The sequence below is a fragment of the Solea senegalensis genome, linkage group LG7, assembly GCF_019176455.1.
Source record: "Solea senegalensis isolate Sse05_10M linkage group LG7, IFAPA_SoseM_1, whole genome shotgun sequence".
NCBI lineage: Eukaryota > Metazoa > Chordata > Actinopteri > Pleuronectiformes > Soleidae > Solea > Solea senegalensis.
In genome coordinates, this window is record NC_058027.1 from 10,255,860 (window position 1) to 10,281,053 (window position 25,194).

The 25,194-nt window shown below is 37.1% G+C and overlaps 1 protein-coding gene across 1 annotated transcript in view; it reads left to right on the forward strand.

Annotated features, from left to right (window-relative positions):
• Positions 1-25,194, forward strand: part of luzp2 (leucine zipper protein 2) — a 123,421-nt gene that overhangs the window by 39,211 nt on the left and 59,016 nt on the right. The window contains exons 2-3 of the mRNA XM_044030981.1: positions 18,070-18,187; positions 22,851-22,921. Coding sequence (XP_043886916.1) covers positions 18,070-18,187; positions 22,851-22,921 — 189 coding nt within the window. The remainder of the gene's footprint in view (positions 1-18,069; positions 18,188-22,850; positions 22,922-25,194) is intronic.

A 25,194-nucleotide genomic window follows, 5' to 3' on the forward strand; every position in this document is an offset into this window, starting at 1 on the left:
GTTGATGCTTGAATGTGCTGAAAAACTGGTGGGAATTACAAATTAATACTTAATTACGCGATAGAACAAGAACATCAATTCTGCTGGAATTTGTGTGATGTTTTTGACTTGCCAAACAGGAAAAATGCCATTCTGTATTATTGTGTTCCTCCATCACAGCTTTCTGCATCAGCCAGCCCCTTTCTCTTTACACCTATTTCTCAGTATTGATTTGATGAGCTCATAATGCTTCATTTGCACATCAGCTCACTTTGAAGCTCTTTCAAATGCTGGGCTGAATATTTCATTATGAACCAACCAGTGAGAAATGAGGAAAAGGGCTGGTGAGGTGAAGCTAACACATTGTGACTTATCTTTAATCTTGAAGGTCATGAATGAACTGAAGATCCAGAGCAACACGAATAAGAGATTCTCCTGACATTGACAATCACATGAAGAGACATACGAGCCAAGAGGACTGGAGTGAAGGATGTGGGAGGGAGGGTCAATCCTAAATCGGCTTTCCTTTATCTGCCTTTATGAAGCAGTGGGAACACTGTGTGGAGCTTTAAATGGGAAGCATGTTGAGAGAAGAATGCTAAATCCAGAGTGACAAACAAGGCATCCTGACCCCCAACAATAGAGGGAGCTTTAGCCACATCAACTTGAGGCAGAATTCATCCAGATGTTTATATTTGGCTGTGAAGCAGCTGCAAAAGAGCCTCAGTGTTTTCACCAGCTCAGCCAAAATCTGAAGTGTAGAGCCAAGCGTCTGTCCTAGGTTTTAGCAACCCAGGCCAGTTCCTTGGGGAAAGTAATATTGCACGTGGCATATTCAAAAAATGCGTCTGTGTAATGTAAATAAATATTATCAATCAAGGAAGGATTCTTTTTTAGTTTCATTTTACATACTTCCACATTGCACCTACTGTTTGTGAACAATGTTGTAACAATATAATATTAATCAGGGAGTCTTTTAATTATTATTATTTTTTTATCACTTTTTATCTCATACAATGTTAAATCCTCTAATTAAACAAATGCATATAAACATGTTCACATCTGTTTAGAGTCAGATAATTTAATCTGTTGGCCCATGAACAGAAGAGCTGATATGAGCCATTCACACACATTGTCAGTATATGAAAACTTTTATTTAAATCAATGGCTCTATTTTATTTCTATATATTTTATATATTTATTTAAAATGGTTTGATAATGAATCGCTGCCGTCGTTTGCCACGACACAATAATATTAAGCTCTGAATCTCCTCACGGTGTTTCAAAATAAAATATCCAGTCTAATTACAAAGACAAAAGTTAATTATTCTGTGACAAAAAACCACAAAGGTTTGATCTTTTTTATGAGGGTAACATCAGAGAAAATCTCTCTCTAAATCCTCACCACGTTGTTGTGTGTGGGTGCCTGTTTGTGTGTCACTCCCTTTCCTCTAAGTTTGACTTACTTTTACAGCGCACATAAAATGTACCTGAAATGAATCCCCACAGATGAATCTATTCTGGACAATTTTCTGTGTTTATGTGACATGGCGATGTAAACAAACACACAGCTGTTGGGCACGCAGCCATTTTGTTTAGAGAATGTGATATAAGTTGATTATAATCACGATTACATGAAGACCGTTGCCTCGAACAGAGATCAAACATATGAGGCGTTTTTCTCGTTTACAGCCACAGTGACTCTGACACTCAGTTTCTTTGCATTTATCTTAATTTCCAGAAAGTAAACCATCAAGATCAAATATTTTTCCGTGCTTTGATCGTATGATATCTTTTATTTTCCTCCTCCTTTGTTGCTGCATATGCCGTTTACTGTCAATTACATATTACTTGTGGGGGGAATTGAGTTTTACACTTACTGTCACTGTCATGAAAACTATGAAGTCTTTTTTTTTTTTTATACCAGTTAAAAAAGAGAAATAAATCCACTAATCCACTTAAATAAAATAATTATTTTATTTAAAGGGGAATCATTATTTAATTACAAAGGTGTTTTTTGTTAAAATATAAATTTTGCTAAAACAGACACGTAACCCTTACAGAAGTGATCATGTCACAATCAATGCTATCCATTTAATGTGACTCACTCCAACAAAGCATGGCTAGTGATCTATTTTTGGCCCCATTCAAATTAAAAAAAATGCAGACGAGCCATCGCTAAAGACTCGCTTGAAATGAAGCATGTATTTCTCCCTACATTTGTCCAATTTGGTAGGAAAAATGAGGCCCATCAAACCTACATAGCATTTATTACCATTCTCTTTCCAAGCATATTGGATGGGTTTCCAAAGTAAGATGACATTTTAAATCAATTGCATGGGAATGCAAGTCATTGTCACTGACTTGCACTGTTCCCACCAGCATGTGTGGCTCAATATTTCTGACGTTATGTCTGACAGTGATGTTTAAAATAATTGTTTTATTTAAATCATGCTACACTATTTTCAGATAATACCAATATCCCATGAGGGGCAAATAAATAGTACATTTTTGTGGCTATATAATGTGTATACAACCTTCAAAGTGAAAGTAAGTGGTAAAATAAATAAATAAAAGTTATGACTTGCCAGTGAGTGATGTCTTAAAAAAATGACACATTCAAGATATACAGTATGATTTGATATAAAATGGACAAAACCAACATCCTCTTTCAGTGTCTGCATCCTGTGAAGCCCGGAGTTCACAAATGCCATTAATCTTGCAAAAGCTGAAATGCAATGATGACATTAGGATTCATAAATGTTTAAATACATGTACAATGTACTCACTTAGCTCCTGCGTATGCAAACCTCGCATTACCTTGCACGACATAATTGTCTAACATAGATCCTTATTAGATATAACAAAGATAAATGTCAGATTGTTTTTATCTAAGTCATGTGAACAGATTTATTACACATCACCTTTGGGGTCATAACTGCCTTGTGACCTCCATTTTTTTTAATCACACAACCTCTCATGGCTTCTAACTTTCTCATCTATAGTGCATCAGATTAGCTACTGCCAGTCAGTGCTCAGTTAATTAATGTCATTGAAGAAGGTGGATAAGCTTTGAACAAGTCAGGGACAGGAAAAAAAACAAAGTGTTGAAACAACCCTGGCTTGTTGAAATGTGGTGTTACCTGACTGTTGATACAAGTGATGAATGTAAATGTAGGAGCTTGTGGAGGTTTGGTAGGCGCTTTGATCCTGCGTTTGTTTATGAGCTTATTGTGCAACCAAATGATAAGTAATAGGTTAATCACTACAGAACAAGCCAATAACCTGCCAAATAATTCAATATTTATAAGACCAATAATACCATATGACTCAGAAGTGGTCAAGGTGGACAGTTGGGTGTTCTAGCAACAGTGTTTTTTAATCTTGACCAGATTTTTGAAGACACTGACAAACAGATTGTCTTTAAATTCTAATTCTATATTGTTGTTTGTTCTTCACCTTGCAGAAATTAAAATATTTTATAATCAAACCTCTGTAATCTCAGCAGTGTAGACACCTCTACAGATCAGATACTGGTACATTTTCCAAATGGATGTTAAAGACAGCTGGAAGATAAAAGGGTCTGACAAACCTTAAAGTAGGGCCAGCATGTAGTGGGTGGACCATTAAAACGTGGTGCTACTTCCGTTGTGCTGGTATTTTTTAAAAGTGTAAAGGTGACAAGGATGTTTTCATCCTTTCCATTAAAAAGGGTGCTTTCCTTTTATGTTGAGTGTGTGCTGAAATAAACATCAAAAGCCACTTAACACAATGGATTCATCTAAAATTCTTCACCATTCTTCATCATCCTTCAACTTTACAACATGTGATAAATATGAACAACAAAAGACGACACCATAATACTGTGGCACAGTTTGTTCTGAATTGTTCCAAATGAAAATGTAATACCAAGACAATAAATGGTAATCCTCCAGATTAACAATTTGAAGATGCTAAAGTGCACCACACACTTGAACAGTGTGGTGCCATTTCCCAAGTTTACTTGGGAAATTCATGGCCTCAGACCCTCCAGCAATATGTGTCCTTTTAAAGAGCACATTTATGGCATTTCTGCTCCATTATGTGCTGTAGTTCACAATGACGAGACACAACGATGGGAGAAACAGGGTGTGACATGCAGCAAAGGTCCTGGACAGGATTTAAATCCAAGATGTTATTACTATACAAGGAAAGCACTTTGGGCAATCATCTAATAAGGCTGTCGAGAGAGGACCTCGTAACACATATTGAACTTTGCCCCTCTCCATGCGCTCAACACTGCCAAGTGCTGTGTTTATGCTGATAGTTACGCACAAAATCCATCTCGGTGTTATTATTTAATCCTTTTTGTCATCCTGGGATCATCAAAGTAGCTGTGCCTTAAAGTCAGTTTGCAGCCTTTCACATGGGGATAATTTATTTTTTTACAGATTTACTTGAGCCTGGAAATAAATAAATGAAGTTTCCCAATCTTGGCAGTCAAAACATTAACCTGTGATTTTACGTGTGTAGACTTTTGGATGTACATGTACATTTAAACCATTTAATAACATGTACACTTAAAGTTTATACTTGTGAAAATGAATGTATGATGTGTTTTAGCTTCAAGACAAACATAATTATTTAATACCTTCTATTTTGACTTCTGTGTGGAGCTTCATGATACAACAGTTTGATGAGTGCAGTTATTCGTATGCCTCTGAAGCGAATAAGCAACCGCATTTCCCTCACTGACAGTCGGTGGTAGTGATGTTCCGAAAGATGTAGCAATGAGTTATGAAAAAGTGGGGAAAACGAAGACTGATAGTATTTTTTTTTTTTAATTTCCTGCTAACATTTTATGAGAAAATGCACCCAATATGTTCAGCCATTAAGGGGAAACAGTACATTTACCTTTGTGAAACATGAGGTGCCCTTTAAAGGCTAGTAGAGTAATGGCATCCTGGAGAAAAAAATGAATTGGGCTGCTGTGGATCAGTAGCAGGCCATCTTCCAACTGAAAGGTTGAGGATTCAATCCCCAACTCGTCCTGTCTGTTTGCCAGTTTGTCCAAGTTGCTTCTGCTGTCTGTGTCGGCAGCATGTGAATGATAGAATAACGGAAAGCTCTGTTTATAGATGTGCTGTGTGAAGATTAGATTAGAAAAACACAAATGCTAACCAAAATATGCCGCCAAAACATCTAAATGAATCTGAAAGTATAGGGATTAAACATGTCTGTCAGAGAGAGGACACCTCAAAGAGTAGCATATGTGTGGGTTCAGTCTAAACCAGAAAATTAGTGCGACCATAAATTTTCCTTTTAGAACTTAATCTAATTAATCCTGTTTAATGCTCAATTAAAGGCACAACATTATGCCCATTTCTGACGTCACTGATGAGGAAAGTAGAATTGCATTATGATCAGTGTTAAGCTCCCGGATATGTCTATGACTATTTAATACAAATATGACTATTTGTATGAAATTAATAATAATGGAAGAGAGAATTTCGTGATGAAACCATTGCAAACTGTCGAATGCCTCGGGCAAAGTGGCACCCCCACCTACAATGATCAAGTTGCATTTTATTCTTTGGAGGAACATTTTGATAAAAATGCCCACTGTGCCTTTGTTCATGACACTGAACCAGCAAAGTACAATACAAAGAGAATGTTCAGTCTATAATGCAAGCAGTTTATTTTTATTTTTTTGGAGATGGGGTCAAGCTGAAAACGAATTCAGCACATTAAGCATTTCAACAGATGGCACAGCATGAGAGGCCAGGTACCAGGGAGCTCAGCAACAAACAGTGTGATTGACAGTTTCACTGAAATAGCACAATAAATCGGAGCCAAGTTATTCCAATAAAGAGGTAGGGAGAAATCTGCCCTGGGCCGATGAAACACTCTGCCTGAGAGCAGCCAATGTATTTGTATTTCAAATTATACTTCATTATTGTTTTTGTCAAAGAAACACAGCTTCACACACATGGACTTCATTAGACTAAATGTTAGAAAGTCTCTTCTAGAGGAATACGAAAAAAAATCCAAGAGATTCACATAAACAAAACCCTTAGCACTGGCTTTTTTATTTACTCTTTGAATTAAATTTTGTATGACTCAAATTGCTTTTATTTACTTTGTGATACTTTTAAAGTCCATTTAATGCTCTATATTCCATTTTTGGAATCACACCTAAATTATAATAAGCTTCTCTATGATATGCTGTCTGCAATGTATCCTCAAATGATTTTGCTCAAAAGCAGACTACTAGAAGAAGATCAGCCATGTTTTTATTTCTGTTCCCTCTGCACATAGATGAATCGATTTAGAAAAGCTTAATTCTTCTCTCGTGTTACTCTAAATAGCCCTGTTCTAGAATTCAGCAATTAGCACTCAACCAAGACAAGGCAATGATGGGTCTGTCTCATACAGGCTTATGTCCAATAGTAGCCTGATAATTATCAGAGGAGAGCATGAAATAAAACCACTTAATAGCAGTCTTCTTGTTGCCACCTTCCTTCCTGTCATCAGAGTGTAAAGAACCTCTATTAACAATGGCCTTTTTTCAGATTTGGTTTGTAGGCATGTTCGATCATTTCCCTCTCATTGCAGCATAATGTTGCACTGTTCCGGAACAGCAATGCAAATGGCCGATGTATTAGAGTCAAAATGTGCACTTAATATGCTAATAAGTGTAATTGTGAATTTAATACGAAATCCATGCAGATTAAGTGGAGAATGTTAGCATATCCCATATGATTAATAAACACTTTCAGTCATTCAGTCACTTTTGATGGATTTCCAGTGAACATGGATGTGAATGAGGCAGCTTTGCTAGTATTTGGATGTTAGCATGAGAATAACTTGCACATGACTGATGGGTTCATTCATTGGAAATTAGCATTTCCTTGAGGTGGATGTGATGTATGGCTGTTTTCAAGCCTAAATCAAGGTTGTCCTTCTGACCTGAATACTTCCATCAATATGGCGCCGTTTGTCATCTCGCTCGTCACACGGGACCCTGTCTGCACTTAAATCACACACTTAAATCACACTGTGCTGTTGAGGGAACTGTACAGATGATCCTTTTTATAGATCATATGAAAGTCTAGTCATTTTTCTTTTTTTTTATGATTAAACAAACATTTCAGTGGGCTTTATCGCTTTACTGCCTGTAAACACATTTGAAGAAACGAAGAAAAAAACAACAACAGAACAAAACCACTTACTTCCATCCGGAGTGTTTTTCTGGTAAAAGCTTTTTTGACTACAAGTATTATTAACACAAAATGTATGATTTTTTTTCCACTCTTTTCACACCAAATCTAAATTGTGTCATTTTAGCAGGTGTCACAAGTCACTGCAGTCATACACACATACACACCTGTACATAAAACATTCAGTTCAAACATGGAGAAACCCTGTCGTCACTTCTGCTTTCAGTTCTGACAGTCTGTTGTTTATAACTTACTTTATTCTTTAAAGATGGTTCAGCTCTTGGCTACTCCTGTTATTTTCTCTTTATGTTACACTTAGTCATTCTTGTTACTGTGCAAATGGGGAACTGGTTTTAAAAATGCATATTAATAATATAAAAATATCCTCCCTCCAATCTAAGTATATATTTTAAACCTTGTTTTGTGCTCCCGTCCTGTGGCGATTTGTTGTCTTGTATTACTGTAATTACTTCAATGCACTTCCCTCTCTCAGTATCATGAATAAGTAGTAAAACAAATGCTTTTGAATAAAAATTGTAATCTCTGCAAATCCCAATCTAGTATGGTTAACTGCTTATCTCTCATTTACTGTATTTTATTTAAACTGGCAGTGTCTCGGTGCCTCAGGGGCTTCATGTTTGAGAAATTGAATCTCAGGTATCAGAAAATGCAGTCCTTTAGTTTTCTTTCAAAATATTGAAATATTAATTCAAAAATATTAATTGGATGATTGGTTATCAATAAATGTGCATGCTCTTCGTGGTGCCTATAAGCAACAAAAGGTCAATTACCTGCCACATCAATATCAACTTTGATGTAGAGGTCATACAAAAAGCTGCTTGCTGCTCCAACTGTATAGAAAATCAAAGTCCTGCAACTTGTGTGTGGGGTGACTCTTTGCCTGAGGAAGATTTGTGGAAAACTAGTAATAACATCAGAGACAACATACTGAAACAAATATCCACCAGAGACAGCGGTGCTATCTCTAGTGGGTTGACAAACTACGCATTTAATAAGATTTATAAGAGAGGGGAAAATGAAAACATGCAACTAGCAGTATAGTGGATAGGCTTTGGGGAAGATATGAAGTTATAGCATCTTATGAGACAATGTCTATGAACTTGGTGGCAATTTCCTCATTCTACACAGTTGATCTCAGTCGTGATCGCACCACATTGTGTTGTTTAAAATAGCTTTTGCTGAGAATCAGATGGACAGATGTATCAGACTCTGTGCCTTAAAGATATTTTACATGACACAGGGTCCACATCGGTCTCATCTCATTCACCTCATTCTTTTCAATTATCTGCTGAACTAAGCTTTAGTGATGAAAGATTTCCCTCTTCTTGCTCATTTCATCATGTCAGTAGTAATTGTGGCCAGCGGGTTTGTGCGAGAACTAGAACTCTGTGGCAGGTGCAGGGGCTACAATATACCAAAAGAACGGTAATAGATTTGATGAAAAACTTGATAGGAGATTTTATTATACAGTCAGTGAGGTAGCAAATCACCAAGCGTTAAGCACCAGAAAGCCAGTGCCTATGTTCGGTCAAAGACAACCCTGTTAACTCTAACTGTAATGAGATTCAAATAGTCTTGCCTATGACAAGGTGACTATCCAGCTGCAGGTGGCTTTTTCATTCATATGGGATTGATGCACCAGCTGGGGAGTTTCCAGTAATCAAGCCACATCCATCATTCAAATCCAAATTCCCCTTGTTCCTAAATTCAGTCAGAATGTCAGAAACACGACATGGAGCAACACAGTCTCTCACTGTTTTCCAACTGTTTTTTTGTCTGTGTTATATTATATTACAGCAAGAAGGCCCAGGTTTGAGCCCTGGTTGGAAAAAAGGGCCTTTCTGCAGTCCAAAAACATGCAATATGGGGATGGTTGCTTGTCTCTATATGTGGTCTTGCGATGGACTGGCGAACTGTCCAGGGTGTGCCCCGCCTATTGCCCTATATACGTCAGCTGAGATTGACACAGCATCCCCTTGCGAGCGTCCTGTGGAGGATAAAGTGGTAGAAAATGGATGAATAGATATTATATTACATCATCAGTGTAAACAATTGCTCCATAAATGATCAAAATAAATCCACACTATATACTGGAGGTGCACATCTGAAATAAAGAGTGCTTTGTCAATTTCAAAGAAGGTTATTGATAATGCTGACACAAGGACTCTTAAATAAATAGTTGTTTGATCATAAATTTAACAGCAATATTTCAGAGTGTTTACCAACATACTACAAAGTCTTGGCTGTGTGGATATGCTGCATTTCAGAGAACACATTAATTCAACCTATAAAAAATCACTACTTCGATTCCTACTTAGGCATCTGTAGTTTTAAGCTTCAAGGCAAACAAGCCAATGCTATTACTGTTAAACTCCATTAAATACCTAACAAGACGAGTTGCAAAATGGGGGAAAACACAGCCCAGTGTTTTACAATCTGTTTGGGAAGTGTGAGATAAAACTCACCCCTGCAATGCAGTTCAGAAACAAGGCCAAATTGTTTGGTGCAGCATGTTGAAGTTGGTTTAAAATGTATGTTGTCCAACCAATAAGTCACTTTGCATTAAGTGTGATCACACACTGAGGTATTTTAAGAAGAGCTTTGTGTCATCCTGAGGCTGAAATCCTCCATTAAGCACTTACCACTTGCACTAACCAGTTTCCTCTGGGGCGAACCCTGCAAGTCCATATTTAACGCCAACTAAAGATTTTTAATACAAGTTGTTTTATGTGTTTTCCCTTGAACAGTATTCTCCTTGACACATCCCTGTATTATTTCATTGTACCATTGACGTGCACAATTTATACACAATATAAATTCTCCATAACATCTTGATCGTGGTGCGTCACATTTGGGTCATTCTGTCATTGAGGGACTGACCAATTAAAACAAATAAAAGTATAAAGTAAAATATTTTTGCGTTTTACCGACAAAGCCATTTGTATTTTGCAAATATGGAAACAAGGACATTGGGATAGTTTGCAAGACTGTAAAGGTCATACAACTAATGCTGTTCTGAAAGATGAACTGGTGATTGTGAGGATATTATTATTGGGTACAAAAGGAGCATCCACCAAGGATTTGATCTTTGCAAGCAAGGATAGTTTTATGGTTCAACATTTTGTGCCAAACTTCATGAGAGATTCGTCAGTTAGTTGAAAGACAGTGGGGCAAGGGTTGCAAACAATTATTTTAAGAGCTGCAGCCCATCTCCAACTCAGGTTTCATTCTGAATGAGTTACAACAACCTGGCTTCGTAGACATAAAGATATGTTCCAAAGAACCAGGGTAAATTCCTTAACCTAACGTTTGTTGCCTTCTTGCTTTACTATGATAGCTGTTATACTTCTGCCTTCTCTCTGTTACCACAGACATGAAAACAAAAATACTGAGAAAAACAGAACACACAAATCAACATTGTGTGAACTAATTTGTCAATGTTTTGAATGTAATGCTCATTTGTTCATATTTAAAAGTTACACAACTTAACAAAATTGTGGATTTTAGTTTGTATTGCATTTTTAAAAACTTGAAAAAACCCCATTTCCTGGAAATGGGGTTTATAAAATATGCAAGGAAGGGCTATTGGCAACACTGCTACCATTTCCCCCCTGATGTTTTACACACAGTCTCTATATGACACAATTTGGAAACAGCAAACATGTCACAACTCTCAAACTGTTTTTGTGGGCTTTTGTAAACACAACTTGTGTCTTTTAGTGTCTCCAACAACAATGGAAATCAAACTAAACTAGACTTCTCTGAGAGAAAATGTATAGCCTTCACTTTGACACTCACAATAGCAGTTGACATTATTGTATAAACACAAAAGGTCAAAAGCTGAATTATAGAAATGCAAATGCAGTGTGACACAGCTTTTAAAATCACTTGTGTTTAAAACTACACTAAATGCCTCAAATCTCAGATATAATGGAAGCTGGCAACCAGCAAAGCTTCTGATTATTTGAATGTCATATGTACAGTATGTCACAAGATGAGCAATTCTGCTATAGAAAGATAGAACGACTCACATCATCATATCTCGGACAAACAAACATTAGCATTTGTAAGAGGAGTGATGCACTGTATAGAAAACACCTCTGCTCCTCTGCTCCTCTTTACCTGGTTTATTTTGAATCTGTCCTAGTTTGACTTATTAGTCAAACTCATACTGATGGTTTTAAATTGAAATGCATCACGTCAACATTTGAGGATATTTGTATATCTTTAGTTGCTTATACTGTATTTTTTAAACTACTTTACGTTTTAAACTTTGGTTGTTTGTGTGTGAGTGTGTTTCTTCTGACATGTGCCTGCTGGGAGTGACCTGCCTATCACAGAACGGTTTCTGAGTCCACAGAGAATGATAGAGTATTTAATGTTGGGGAAAAGCAATTTGCATCTACCTATGCATGAAATGCCAGGGTAATCACTGTAATATTCTTTTAATATGCTAAGTATTTCTATTTCAGTGCCTTAAAATTACACGGCTTAACAAATTAGAAGGACTTACTTCTTCTGTACGAGAGAATGGAAGGTTCTCATATCATCTTCTTATCTCAGATCACTCAGTGCAAGTGTTGTATTTATTTCTCCATATACAAACAAAGCTAAAGACACCTCCATTATTCTAGATCTGGATGATCTCAATTTCTTATAATTCAAGAAAGACTGAAATATATAGAAAGTGCTATTTATTCTATTAACTGCTCATGTGTAAAATTAGTTCACACCCCTTTGATTTCATGTCAAAATAATTATACAGATGCATACAGGCTCTAATTGTTGGTCGGGTGCATGTTTTGAAATCAGTCTTTCAAGTAATATCAGATTGACCTTTTCAAAAGTACTTCATTTTGAGACTTTGAAGCAGAAATCCAGAGGAAATCCAACATTAGAAGAATGCCAACAGAAATGTGTGGGTGCTAGAAATACTACAAAGAAATTCCCTGATATACAGTATTCTCTGTATTGTCTAAAGACTGAAATGCCAAATTCAGAAAGGACAGTCTCGGAATATCTACCTATACAAGACAAATATAAGAAAGAGGCATTGGTTGAACTACTTTTTTTGTGTGCAGTAGAATTAGCTTCTGAAAGATTAAAGTGCTTGTGTGTGTGTGTGTGTGCGTGTGTGTGTGTGTGTGTGTTTTCAGCCATACCTGTTTGTAGATGTTTCACTACTTGAGCAATGGTGCTGTGCTGCAGAATCAGAATCAGAAATACTTTATTGATCCCGGGGGGAAATTGCTTTTGTTACAGCCACTACAATAACAGAGAGCCACAGCCTACACTAAGATACACATAGTATTGATAGTATATTGATAGTATATCGATATGATATACTATAGGTATATATACTAAGAAATGTATTTTAAAAAAAATATATATATATATATAGATATACAATAAAATATTTACCTCTGTGTCAAATATATAATATATATATATATGTTATACAGTGCATAAACAGTATTAGTAATTGAATCTTAATAAGTGAAATGTGTCTAACCTAATGCATACATTTAAGTGTTGAAATGTGCAACTACATTAATACTGAATTTCATGCAAATGCAGCACAATTATGGACAAAAGCAAAGTGGCCATTTATACTGCACATGGATATTATTGCCCAGTGATGATGTTGCTGGGTGTCACACCGAGGGTGGAGTTATAAAGTGTGATGACCACAGGCAAGAATGACTTCCAGTGACACTGTGGTGTCTCTCAGTAGCATCAGTTTCTGATTGAAATGACACAAAACCATCTGTCTTGACATAAAACAAACCACGCCCTGTGTGTAACACCCGCATGTCGCTGGGCGACACAGCGAGAGTCATGTGGAGCTGATAGGATTAATCAGCAGTGTATGAAGTCACCTGACCATGGTTTGAATGTAACCGACGTTTGTTAAAATTTTAAATTTTAAAGTTTTGAATTCAAATCATGTATATCTGATAATTATCATTCTGCCTGTGTTAGATTGTGTAATACGTCATAAGCGATAATACCTTCTGCCCCTGTTTGCTTGATTTGGTGAACCTGATTTATAAACTGACAAACAGGATGCGGGGACAGCACATAACACCGAGGGGCAAAAATAGGCTGCAAGGCATCCCAGCGGCACATTGGGAGTAAACTTCAAAGGGAAAAACTCAGTTGGTATAAAAGATTTTCTTGCCCAGAATTGACCTTGTCAAGCAGGGTTTATTTATTTGGACTTAATAAAATACAATTCACACAGTATATACTGTTTATGTTTTAAGTATGGTTACATAGGTTGCTACTGATATACTGAATAGCAACAGGACAATGAGCTGGTTATCATGAGACAAAGGACATTTGAAGGAAGGCATGAAAATAAGGGCTGCAAATGATGTTTTACTAAAAAAGCAAAATGGACAGTTTTGTAAAATTATGGTTAAAACTGTATATTTTGATAATATAATAATAATGCGTCGGGTAGCAAAGCACAAACAAACAAAAGAAGACAAAGTGAAGCCAGAGACCTCACATTTTAGGAACATAACTTTTCTCATTTCCAAGTAGACGTTCATTAAAAAGGTAATGACGGATTCTTGGCTGTGCGTCCTTTATGTGCTTAGTCGACATGTGGAGAGAATGATTGATAGAGCTTAGAGTCACCTGTCGGAGAGCGTTCAGAATAATAAAAAAATGGTTATTGGAGGGGCCCCTGTAAACGCTGAGCCCAGGGCCTCCCATGATGAGGACCTGCTAACACACAAAGCTCCTCTGATTATTTTACTGCTGCTAAATGCTCAACAGAAAATGGTGGATGATGCTGTCATCGGCCTCATTTAAATTGTGATTGCTGTCAAAGACAAAGAGAAGGACAAAGTCACTAAGAAAATAAAGATTAAAAAAAAAAAAAAAATTGTAAAACAGTGTCTTTGAGTGTTGAGACAGATGTGTGCTGGAAAATATTACTATTACTCTAGAGTGTGAATAGATTTACCTCTAATTTATACTCCCTTTGAGCACTTTTTTCTAAAGGTCACATTGCCCTCTATATTATGACTTGTTCTCTGCTCTCTTCACTGCACCTTTAAACTTTAACCCAGTCAGTGGAGGAGGGTTATTGTTTGTATGTTGGCGTTTATTACAGATGCATTTAATGTGTTAGAACAGACCTGGGCATTGGGTGGTTGTGTTGGACAATATATTCACTGCACTACACCACAGTAGTATAATAGTATTCATTATATAGTGTAGTAATTTGATATTTTCAATAGATTTGGTTAGTAATTTACACAATTTACACCAAAACTTTTTAGATAAGAGATTAAATTAAAATCAATTCAAATTTGGCCCAGCCCTCAACAATATTTGTTTCTCATGTGGCCCCTTAGAGAAAATAATTGCCCACCCCTGTGTTAGAATGTAGGCACTTGTCATTAGAGCCCAGTGGGTGATTGGGTGCTCATGCTGATACAGGTATTTCAGAGTAAAAAAAAAACAATTATAGCTGGACACAAATCTGGCTATAATTCCTGAGGCGTCATTGCTAAACCTGCATTACAAAGAAAAAGTCTTGGGGCACCACCAGCTTTGTTGTTTATGTTTGTGAAATTCTGTGATCATTGTCATTGCTTGAATAAACGGCGTAATAAGCAAATACATATGCCATAAAATAGTTGAGCAAACATTAATTAGGGTTCCAATCTAGGTTTAAGACTTATTGTAAGGGTAGGTCACACTAAATACACAACAGTTAAACCTGCACTAGCTGTTATTCTGTATGGTCAACATAGCATTGCTAAAACAACAAATGTAATGGTGGCCTAAGACCTTTGCAGAGCACTAAATAATTATATATAATATTGAATATATTTAGAATAAACATTGTTTTGATCATTGTAAACATGATACAATTATGAATACTATTTTCAAATAATGACATCTTGCCCAACTGCCAACAATACTAACACTAGTTACTGTATTCTGTACAGTGACAAACATGTGTTTCATCGAAAATGTGTGCAAATATGCTGCATTTATATGTGTGTATACATGCATTATACATACATCATATATATATATATATATATATATATATATATATATATATATATATATATATATATATATATATATATATATATATATATATATATATATATATATATATATACATATATATAATTTGTTTTATTTTATTTTATTTTTTTATACCTACACTGTTGATATTAAGAAGGTCCTGCAGCTTTTTCTGAGGCCAGTTGCCACAGCCTTGGCTTCCTTTATTGAGCCATTGCCTGGCTGTTGACAGCAGTCTGGTGGCAGTGGTATTGCCTACAGCCTCAGCAGTTCTATTTCACACTGCAGGGTCAGTCTTGTATAACTCAAGAGACCAGCGATGACATCAAGGGTAAAGAAATGTTTGTTCTCTATAAACGGATCCAATAAATGATGCCTTCTCCTCTGTCCTGTCTTTGGAGGTGATGAGATTCATAAAGACAGGGTGGGACTGATTTCAACTTGCAAATGTCTGAAATGAAAGATTTCATTGTCTCTTAACCATGGCCATGTGCCTGGTGCGGCCATTTCTGATCATAAACTGTTTTTGTTAGGCCTTCGTCATTATCACACTTCTCTGCCTTGAAAAAGAACACTGGTCTCTTAGCAGTGCATGGCACAATTATGCAGCTGCTCCCATTTGGTTGTTATGAGCAATTTATGGTAGAAAAAGAACTAGAATATATCTTAGAATCAAGAATGCATGTTTCTGTGTCAGTGGGCTCCAAAGTATATGTCTTATTCATTTCACAGATACCCAATCACAGATTCCATTGGGTAATGAATAATATGGCAGGCAGGGAGGAATCTCCCAGGCCATCTTCCCCTGTTCCGTGAACCTGTAATAAATTTCCCACCAATGCCATATGGAGGCAAGTCATGTGTGGGATTCAGTGTGCCATGTTATTTATTTATTTCCCAGGTGTTGCTTTTCTGTTAGTGATTTATGTGTTATTGTAAATGATCTGCTGCTGGGATCTATGACACAGGGCGTTCGGAGTTTTTGGAAGATAGCCCAGACTGAAACCAAAGCCTTGGATTCAAAGTAATGTGGCAGCCTCTGGCTCCATCCATGAGCAGTTATTTATTTTTATTTTTTTATTTTTTTTATCTATTGGACCTATGCAAGTAAAGAATGGCCACTAACATTCTGTTCAAAATGTGAATCATATAATTAGGGGGAGCTAAGTGACGATCAGCAATTATTTAGCAAGGAGTTATTCAGCTGTACCAAGTACCATATGCTTGGCTTGAAGCTGTTGTTGTCATTTCGGGTTTCTGGTTGAAGAAATTAGCAGAGAGAATCATTTTCTGTGCAGAATGAAAGGGGTAGAGAACTGCATGGTAAGCTGTGCTCATGTGAGCTGTGCCTGTGGTTGTTTTTTTTTTATCCAGTGTCCCAGATTTTTAACTTCAGTTGGCTTAATCAACTCCAACATATAAAATCTTTCACTCACAACATATTCCATGTGTACTACAATATCCACCTGGGTCTATTAATCATAGTAAGCATGTATTATGGTATAGGATTTGAATCCTCATGTCAAAAGTCATGATTCATTCGTGTACAAATATGACATTTGGTTCCTTGATCACAGTGGTATACATTTGTATTACAAGGCTGTTTTCTGTTTGATGCACTATTACAGCTATGATTTTCCAACAGAGATGGATACAACGGGATCTAAAAAATCTTCCTCTACCATTGGCTACAAATTTGTATATAATGGTATGAAGAGCTAAAGTGGTTTATTCTTGTGCCGCTGGGTGTCTATGTTGTTAATCCCAAACTGTGTTATGTTGTTAAATCAGTTGATGTGTCACTGGAGTCAATGAAGTGAGGTGTGTGAAGATTACAGGATGAGGCAGGACCTTTTTACTCGCCAAAATTTGTCCCTTGATGAACATACTTCTTCCAGACAGAAGACAAAAAATAACTGTCCCGTTTAAGTTTATTCCATTTATATTACTAATTTTACATTATGACACTAGGCTTTATATGTCTGTTTCCACTGCCTACTGTCTGTGGGGAAAGCGTGCATGAGCTCTTTTGTGACTGCTGTTATAAACAATTACAATTAGGAGACTCAGTGGCTCATCAAAATAATCAGATTTATGGGCTTTGGGGAAAAATTAGGACCTCTGAGTTCTTTTGTTAACTGGGTAACCACATTCCATCTTGATATTAAACACATCCCAGAGGAGTTGTTGTCACAGAGTCAGTAAACAATGATTTTAAATTAAATGAAAAAGAGATTTTTTAGTTTTTAGATTTGTGTCAGGCAGTGAAGGGGAGAAGTCGTAACTATTTATCCTGTCAAGTAACAAAGGGATGAAGTTGTTGAAGAAAGGTCAGGTCATCCAGCTCCTGAGCATTAAAACACGTCATTCAGTTGTGATTTTACTGTTGTTGACAGTAATGTAAACAGTGTGTATAGTTCATGCAAACAACAGAAGCATGTGCCTCTCTGGGAGCTAAGGATTAAATGACAAGAATGTCACTGCAGTGACATTTTTACTTTGGTCGGATGGAATACATTAATATTTAAATGGAGATGCAGGGGCATACCTCTGGTCACAAGACCTATCTCAGCAAATGAGCCTCACTAAATTGGTTGATTTGGAAAGAAATGCAAGTTTTTTCTCTCTTTTATTCATTCAGGGACCGTGCTGAGTAGATATTAGTTGTCCCTCCTATTGTCCTCCCCTTTGGCTTTAATGATGGTGCTTTTAATCCAGTTTAAATCATCTCCTTCTCCCTTGAAATGTGCATTCTCTCATCCAGTGACAGACATTTTAATAGTGAATTCTCACTCTCTCGTTTTCCCAACAGACAAAGCTATGACGGGCTGGAAAAGAAGCTAAAGGAAGTCTTCAGTGAACGAAGCAGCATCTTGCACCAGCTCTCCAAGACATCAAAAGAGCTGGACAGCATAAAAGGCAACCTCCAGGTTTGAATTGTTCTGTTTCTCTTTCAAACACGCAGCAATGTCATTAGGCTTTGTTGATTCCGAGCTCTGGGCCAAAGGTAATTTTCCAGCTTCTGTTCCAACCATCTGATGACTGGGAAACCCATGACTCTGATCATTTATTTTTCAATCAGCTTGCTGTATAGCATCTCACTGTTGCTCAATACATTTAGTAAGCCCACCCATTGTTACGCTTGTGATGTGCTACTGAAAATTCTGCCGCTGAATAAGCAAAGCACAGTTGGGAATGCATATCAGTTTGTTAGCAAGTATGCAAAAAAACTAGTTTAGCCTAATGAAAAGGGAAATTACAGAGAGCTTCAGTGAAGCAGAGAAAAGAAAGATTAAAATATGACAGTTTATCTGTTGGTTCTGAGATTAAAACATCGCTTTTCACAGTGATATATTGGCAATACATATTCTCAGCTAAAGGGAATGTGTGGAGCCTTATGTAACGAGATTCAGTCACCTCATACACTAGTGTATACTGTCAATTTGTCATTGTAATGTGTAAATCTGTTGTATCAAGTCTCAGAGAGCTACAATGTTAGTCATTAGTCAAATAATACATACTTTATATTTGATATATTTCCTTATTTGCACCAACAGAGTTGCTTTTTGCTGTAATATGTATGTATTTATTTACATTCTCATAACTTTCCATTATATTAATAGCTTGTTCCTCGTCAGTGAAGGCTCTCAGTCATCCAGCTCCTAGTCTTCTTCAGTAGTTGGCTGATGAAAGATAACTTGTTACTCCTGACTGGACTAGGCAGCATTCAATCAGTCCATTTTGTGTGGAAATGACACGTCAGCTCCCCATTTTATGTGATTACGCACGGAGCCTGATGAAAATATATTGTGAAAATCTGCTTCTCTTATGGGGGCATTATCTTCTGTCAAGCCAGCTCACACACAGAAACCCTGACTCTGTTGAACAGCCCTCAGCTTTGTGGTTCAACTTCCTATGGTACACACTTGCACTCACAGTGCAATGAAGGGACTTGGCACCATTAGGGACCCACTCACTTTCTGTTTAAGTGCAGTGTTGTCAGCTTCTTTACAACCAGTAAGCGGCTCTGACCGCCACTGCTTCCTGTCCCTCTGGGTCCATTTTCAGTTATGTCGCCTTGGAGAAAACAGGGTTCTTATAACTGGTGCCTGAGCTACAGAAATGAGCGCCAAGTTTTAATAAACCCCCTTTCTGTATTCCTCATTAGTTAATGCCACACATTTATTCTGCAAAAAATGTCATAGATCTAATTAAACCACAGACAAAAAAATTGGCTCCATTAGGCGCAGCTCTTATTATTTTGTTTGTTTGTTTCTTGTTTTTTGGGTTTGTATTACATATAAATATGTTTTTAATCACCACAAAGTGTTCTCTATATGTATGATGAATGCTGGAAGGTTTGGTTTTTTTAGATGGATGGTGACGACGATGATTATCACTTGTGGTGGTAGGTAGCTACAGTATATATTTGCTCTGCCAGCTACGAGTCTCAGGCATTTTATCAAGCAATGTATGTTTTTTTTGTTCTGGATATATTAGAATTCTGAGCATTTCACACAACACAATTATCTCAGTGCCAGACACACATCCCTTCCCACAAGACACAAGTCAGGTCAGCTTCATTATGCTTTTTGGCAATGACACAACATGAACAGAAACTCAATTATACTTCCACATTTTTTAATCATTTAGTATTTTTCCATTGCAGTAGTGTGCATAACAATGATCTTGCGAAACATGTCCCCGTCATAGAGACTCTTTTCGAGCAAATATAATATGGTCAAAAATCCAATAATCAAACACAATGATGACATGCGGTTTTTGTGCATTTGTGTGTGAGAGGTGTTCCATGTGTCTGGAAACAGCTCATGTACTCCAGCTACCATCATGCCCCGCAACACGCTTTGATGTCTCTTCACCGCAGGCGAGTGACGTTGGCATCTGTTGTTGCCCTGGGCCCTGCATCAGCACAAAGGCCAGGGTCGAGGTTGCTTAAGATTCCGAATATTGTGCTGTGGAACAAATCTGTTCTTCAGGGAGGAAATATCATCTACATAAAAATCATCAACTTTTAAAAGGGAACAAGAGAGAACATTTAGTATTTCTGGGAAGATTTGATGGAGCCAGTGTTCATGGTTATAATGAGTTGCCCTGTAGGTGCAGGTCAGCAACCCTAATAATTGAACTTTGTGTGATGGGGAATTAATTCTGGTCAGTGTCTCGTGGGTGAAATCTTGCATCTGACTGTGGCCACTGGCAACTGTTTGGATCACATTTATTTATTTATTTGTTGTTATTATTACACGCACCCACGCACCATAACAAAAAAATAAATAAATCTTTATTATAATTTAACCTGTGAGGATTCATCAGTATTTTTGTAACAACAGTTCCTTGAAAACATTTTTATGAAGGCAACGATGTAATAATAGCACAGTGGTTAATATACGGTATGTGAAGGACAGTGACCGATGTATATTTCATAGATTAGGCCCATATTTATTATTTAAACATATCATCACAGGGACATTTACTTGATTATCTGTAACACTCGGCCTCTTTTGGTGTGAAATATTACATTTTCTTTGATGTACACAGTAATTCACGCATTGGAAAATAAAAACAGAAAAATCTGTACTCAACATCTCCTGAGGTTTTTTTTTTATTTTAGTTAATAAATATAGTTGGCATATTTTTTATACTGACGTTCTTCAACCACTATCCCCCTCGACACTACACTATAATCACATAATTAAAACAGATACAGCACAGTACAACTGTGATACATTTAGCAGCAAAATGACTGATATGAGTGTAAACGTTATAACCTATAATACGACTGCTCTAAAGGACAATGATCACATGATTTATTAGCATTTAACAACTGTTTGAAAACACTGAAACCTTTCATTCTGTGACATCGATGGCATTTTCTGGAAAAACTGCGTATTCTGGCATATTCACATTAAACTGGAAGTGCAACCAATGTGTAAACCCTTTGTGACTGTAAGCCTGTTTTCAAGTGACAAAACAGGGCTTTTAAAACTTTGTGATCTGACCTTTTATCAGCCTTTTTGTGAACAATGCTGGCAAGAGGTGTGAAGAATAGAGGCCATTGAACTTGCTCTTTAACAGATAATACAAAATAATGAATTTATGGGGACATAATTAAAGAGACAATGGAAGCACTGGTATATTTCTGCTAATGGTATACAATTCTGTATATTGTTGTAACTGCAGAGTTTTATTTAAGCAATAGCTTATGTGAATTTAATGCACAAACAAAGCACGCTCTTGACTCCCATTCTTTCTCCTCTTTAACATAAATGTGCATGAAGTGGAAACAGAGGCTGGGGAGGAGGAGAAGAAATATCTCCAGGTGACAGGGGGAAACGGGCTTTATGGAAATGTGCTGTTAACTGGCATGGATATCAGCTTCAAGCACAGTTTAAAGAGAAGCTATCTTTCCCCCTTTGAGTCCACATTTTCTGTCAGGAAATTTGTGCTCAGCTCATAACAGATAAAAATAAAAATATCTTGGAGGACTTGTAGGGCAATCAGAGACATAATTACCCATCAGGCAGGTGCCAGTGGAACCCAATCTGTGCGCCTTACTGTATCCTCGTTAAGAGTTTTAGGAGAAAATCACCACAATGTTTTCAATTAAATAAGTTATTTGGGCATCAACAACATTTCTCTGCTGCATGATGATGTGCTACCTTTTTGTTATTCTACATTTATTCTGTCCTAAATGTGTCCTAAATGTGTCCTAAATGCCAAACTGGATGCACAAGCAGCACATCTGGTGTCATGGGATGTCTCATTTGTTATTAGATTAGCGCAGCCACACTGCCCACATGAGACACACGTGTCGGATGTGTTTTATGCAAGTGAGTCATGCAGCTCTGTTTAGGAACGGACCTTGCCTGTTTTTGACACGAGCCACGTCCTGAACCAGTTTCAACGTAAAAGCACTCCTGGCCATAAGCCATTTTGGTTTTCCTGAATCCATTAGATTTTTTTTGATTTTTTTCAACATGACATTCATTGTGAACTATTTGCAAGAATGACAGATGCACACACTGGGGAGTTTAAACCAGAGACTGTATATAAAACGTGCATAGAATATTCCGTTCTGTAAAATGAAGTCCCTTGCGAAGCCTCGAGATTTTACCAGCTGCCAATCACACTAGGCTTCACTTGTATATGCTTTGCTTTGTAGTCTAGAGGAGTCACCCCCTGGTGGCCAACTGCTACTTCCACCCTACTTCCTAGGCTTCACTGTTCAAACCGGTAGGCTACGTTCATTTGTATATACAGTCTATGGTTAAAAATGTTACAAAACATAGCAGCAGCTTTGCAGTGGAAGTGCAGCTCATTGTGGAAAGAACAGAGGTGCACAAGTCAGCAGATTAGTGAAGCCGCAGTCACACAATGCACAAACATCCAGTGTGACCTCGGCCTAAGACTCTGTCTTCAACTTGCAACCTCCAACCCTGGGGATATTTTGAAACATTCTAGACAATTGTATCACTACTAACACTTTAATATCTATTGTCCTAAAAAGATAAATTCTCCTTTTGCAGTCTGTCATGTAATATGCAAAACTATGTGTTTCCTGTCCTCTTTCAGTCACTGAGAAAAGATGAGTCGGTGGCCAAGACGGACATGCAGAGGATCCTGGAGCTGAGTCACAAACAGAGGTAAAGTAAGACATGACTTAAATATGAGTTATGCTACTCACCAAATGTCATCAAAATGTAGGTGAAGCCATGTTGTCTTTTCTGAATATCTAATATATATAGGTTTGACATCAGCACCCTATTATTATATGTGATCTTTTTTGAATAACTCCATGAAAGTTGTTCAATCAGAGGTTCAAAATATGAGCCACCTTTGATCGAAAACATTTGTCTCTTTTATAAAATATCAAAGGTAAAATCACAGAATCACAGACATTTAACCTACAGCCCCCAAGGTGCATTTTGTTAAAAACACAATCATACAAAAACCCATTGCCAAAGATGAAATTGTAAATATGCTGAAGGATATGTCGATAAGACTTACATCAAGTTACTTTATCTTCACTTAATCTGGATTATGGATGATCACTTCAACCTTCCAAGAGAGAGAGAGAGAACAACATTTTTCAGTAATGAGAAACCTCTGCTTTTAACAGGAAATACAATGTTCTTTTGGGCACTCACAGTCAGGAGCTGATAGACAAAATAGGTTTCCATCACATTTAACTAAATGCTCATTTGACATAATTGATGCTGGTTGTTCTAAGATGTTGCCCAGTTAGTTTATACATGGCACACAGAAGCAGACAAACACAAAGCACACTCTGGTCAGAAACCCTGTGCCTGCCTCTGTTTTGTGAAAAATCACATTAAGCATTTGCAAATCACTTTTTCTTTCTGCAAGCGAACTGGAAAAGTGTTTTCCCAAAGTGCTTTACCAGTTACGATTGCCCGATTAATGCTGTGTGTAATGAGACTGTTGATGATTCGTAGTCATTTGTGGCCTCTGTGCTCCCTGAAATGTCAGCCTGAATGAAGTCCACCCTCCTGTGAGCAGTATCTGGATTGCCAATCAATAGTGTATCTCTAGTCCACGGCAGGTCTAACATGTCATCAAGCTTAAAACCATAAAGCAGCACTTTGGCTCAGTATGCCTACCTAGCATTTGTGAGCCCCACTCCTTCTCAAAGTGTTATTAATCCCCCTCTGCAGTTCCACATCTGCCAAGTCTGATTACCAGCTGCCTCCATCATGGCTGACACAGACAGGTGATTCATTGCCATTTGTTTATTTCTGACAACTCTTAACAGTGATTTGATTGCCGTCTGAAAATAAGTTTCCAACAAACCATATAATGCAACCAACATGTTTTCCAGCACAGCAGGCAGAGAGTGTGAAAAACTGTGCAACTTCAAAGTTTCAATATGGAAAAAAAAAATGAATTCAGCTGTGATTTAACATACTGTCAATTTATCTGTGCTCACTTGTCATATGCTCACTGTTCTGTGCCTACAAGGTATGTCAATCTCATACACACTGTCCCCTTTTTTGACAGTCTGGGCAGTTATGATCTTGTTTGTACAAAATGTTTCCAAGTCATGGAAGCAGAGGATGGGAATATAAATGAAATGCCAAAACAGCAGTGGTTGGCTGATCACTGTAAGGAAAAGGTTGGCCAGGCTGAATGTTGCCAAGCACTAGCATTTAAAAGAAATGTATAAGAGTAGCAATTTGTTTTTTTCTTTTCTTTTACTACCTTGACTGTACCACTGATCAGCTACAGTCAAAGGATTCAATGAGATTTATTGTCATTCCAGTCTACACTTACATGTGAAGTAAACAAAATTGGTGACTGAGGTCGCGGTAGCAGCCAATAACTAAACATAATAATAATAATAATACGAATCTGGCAAGGGGGTAAAAATGTAACAAGACAATAAAGATAAACATGAACATGTAACAGACAATATAAATAATGATGTGCAAATATGACCAACAATGTGCAAATATGGAACGTGATGTGCAAAATGACATAACACTGATGTGCAAATGATATGACAGTCATGTCATATTCTTCAGAACATTCAGCCATGCTTGATAAATGGTAATCAGACTGTTCTCAATTGACCGGGCTGTCTTGTGACTTCATTACTGCAAGTTTCACTGCTATCGCACTGTTATGTGTTTTCAGGAACATCAAATAGCACCAAATACACACTGCATCCTTATGCAATTAACATGAATGTTTAACAGATACAGAATGCAGCACCAGTCGTCATACAGTTTACTTACAATCAGTGTTGAGTGTTTCAAATGTTGCATTATTAATAAAACGCAATGTGTATTATTTATTCAACCTCTCCGTGTTGACCGAGAGTCAAGAAGCCCTTTCCTTTTTATGTGCTACTTGTCTTGATTGATGTAATAACATTACTTGTTCCACATCAAAATGA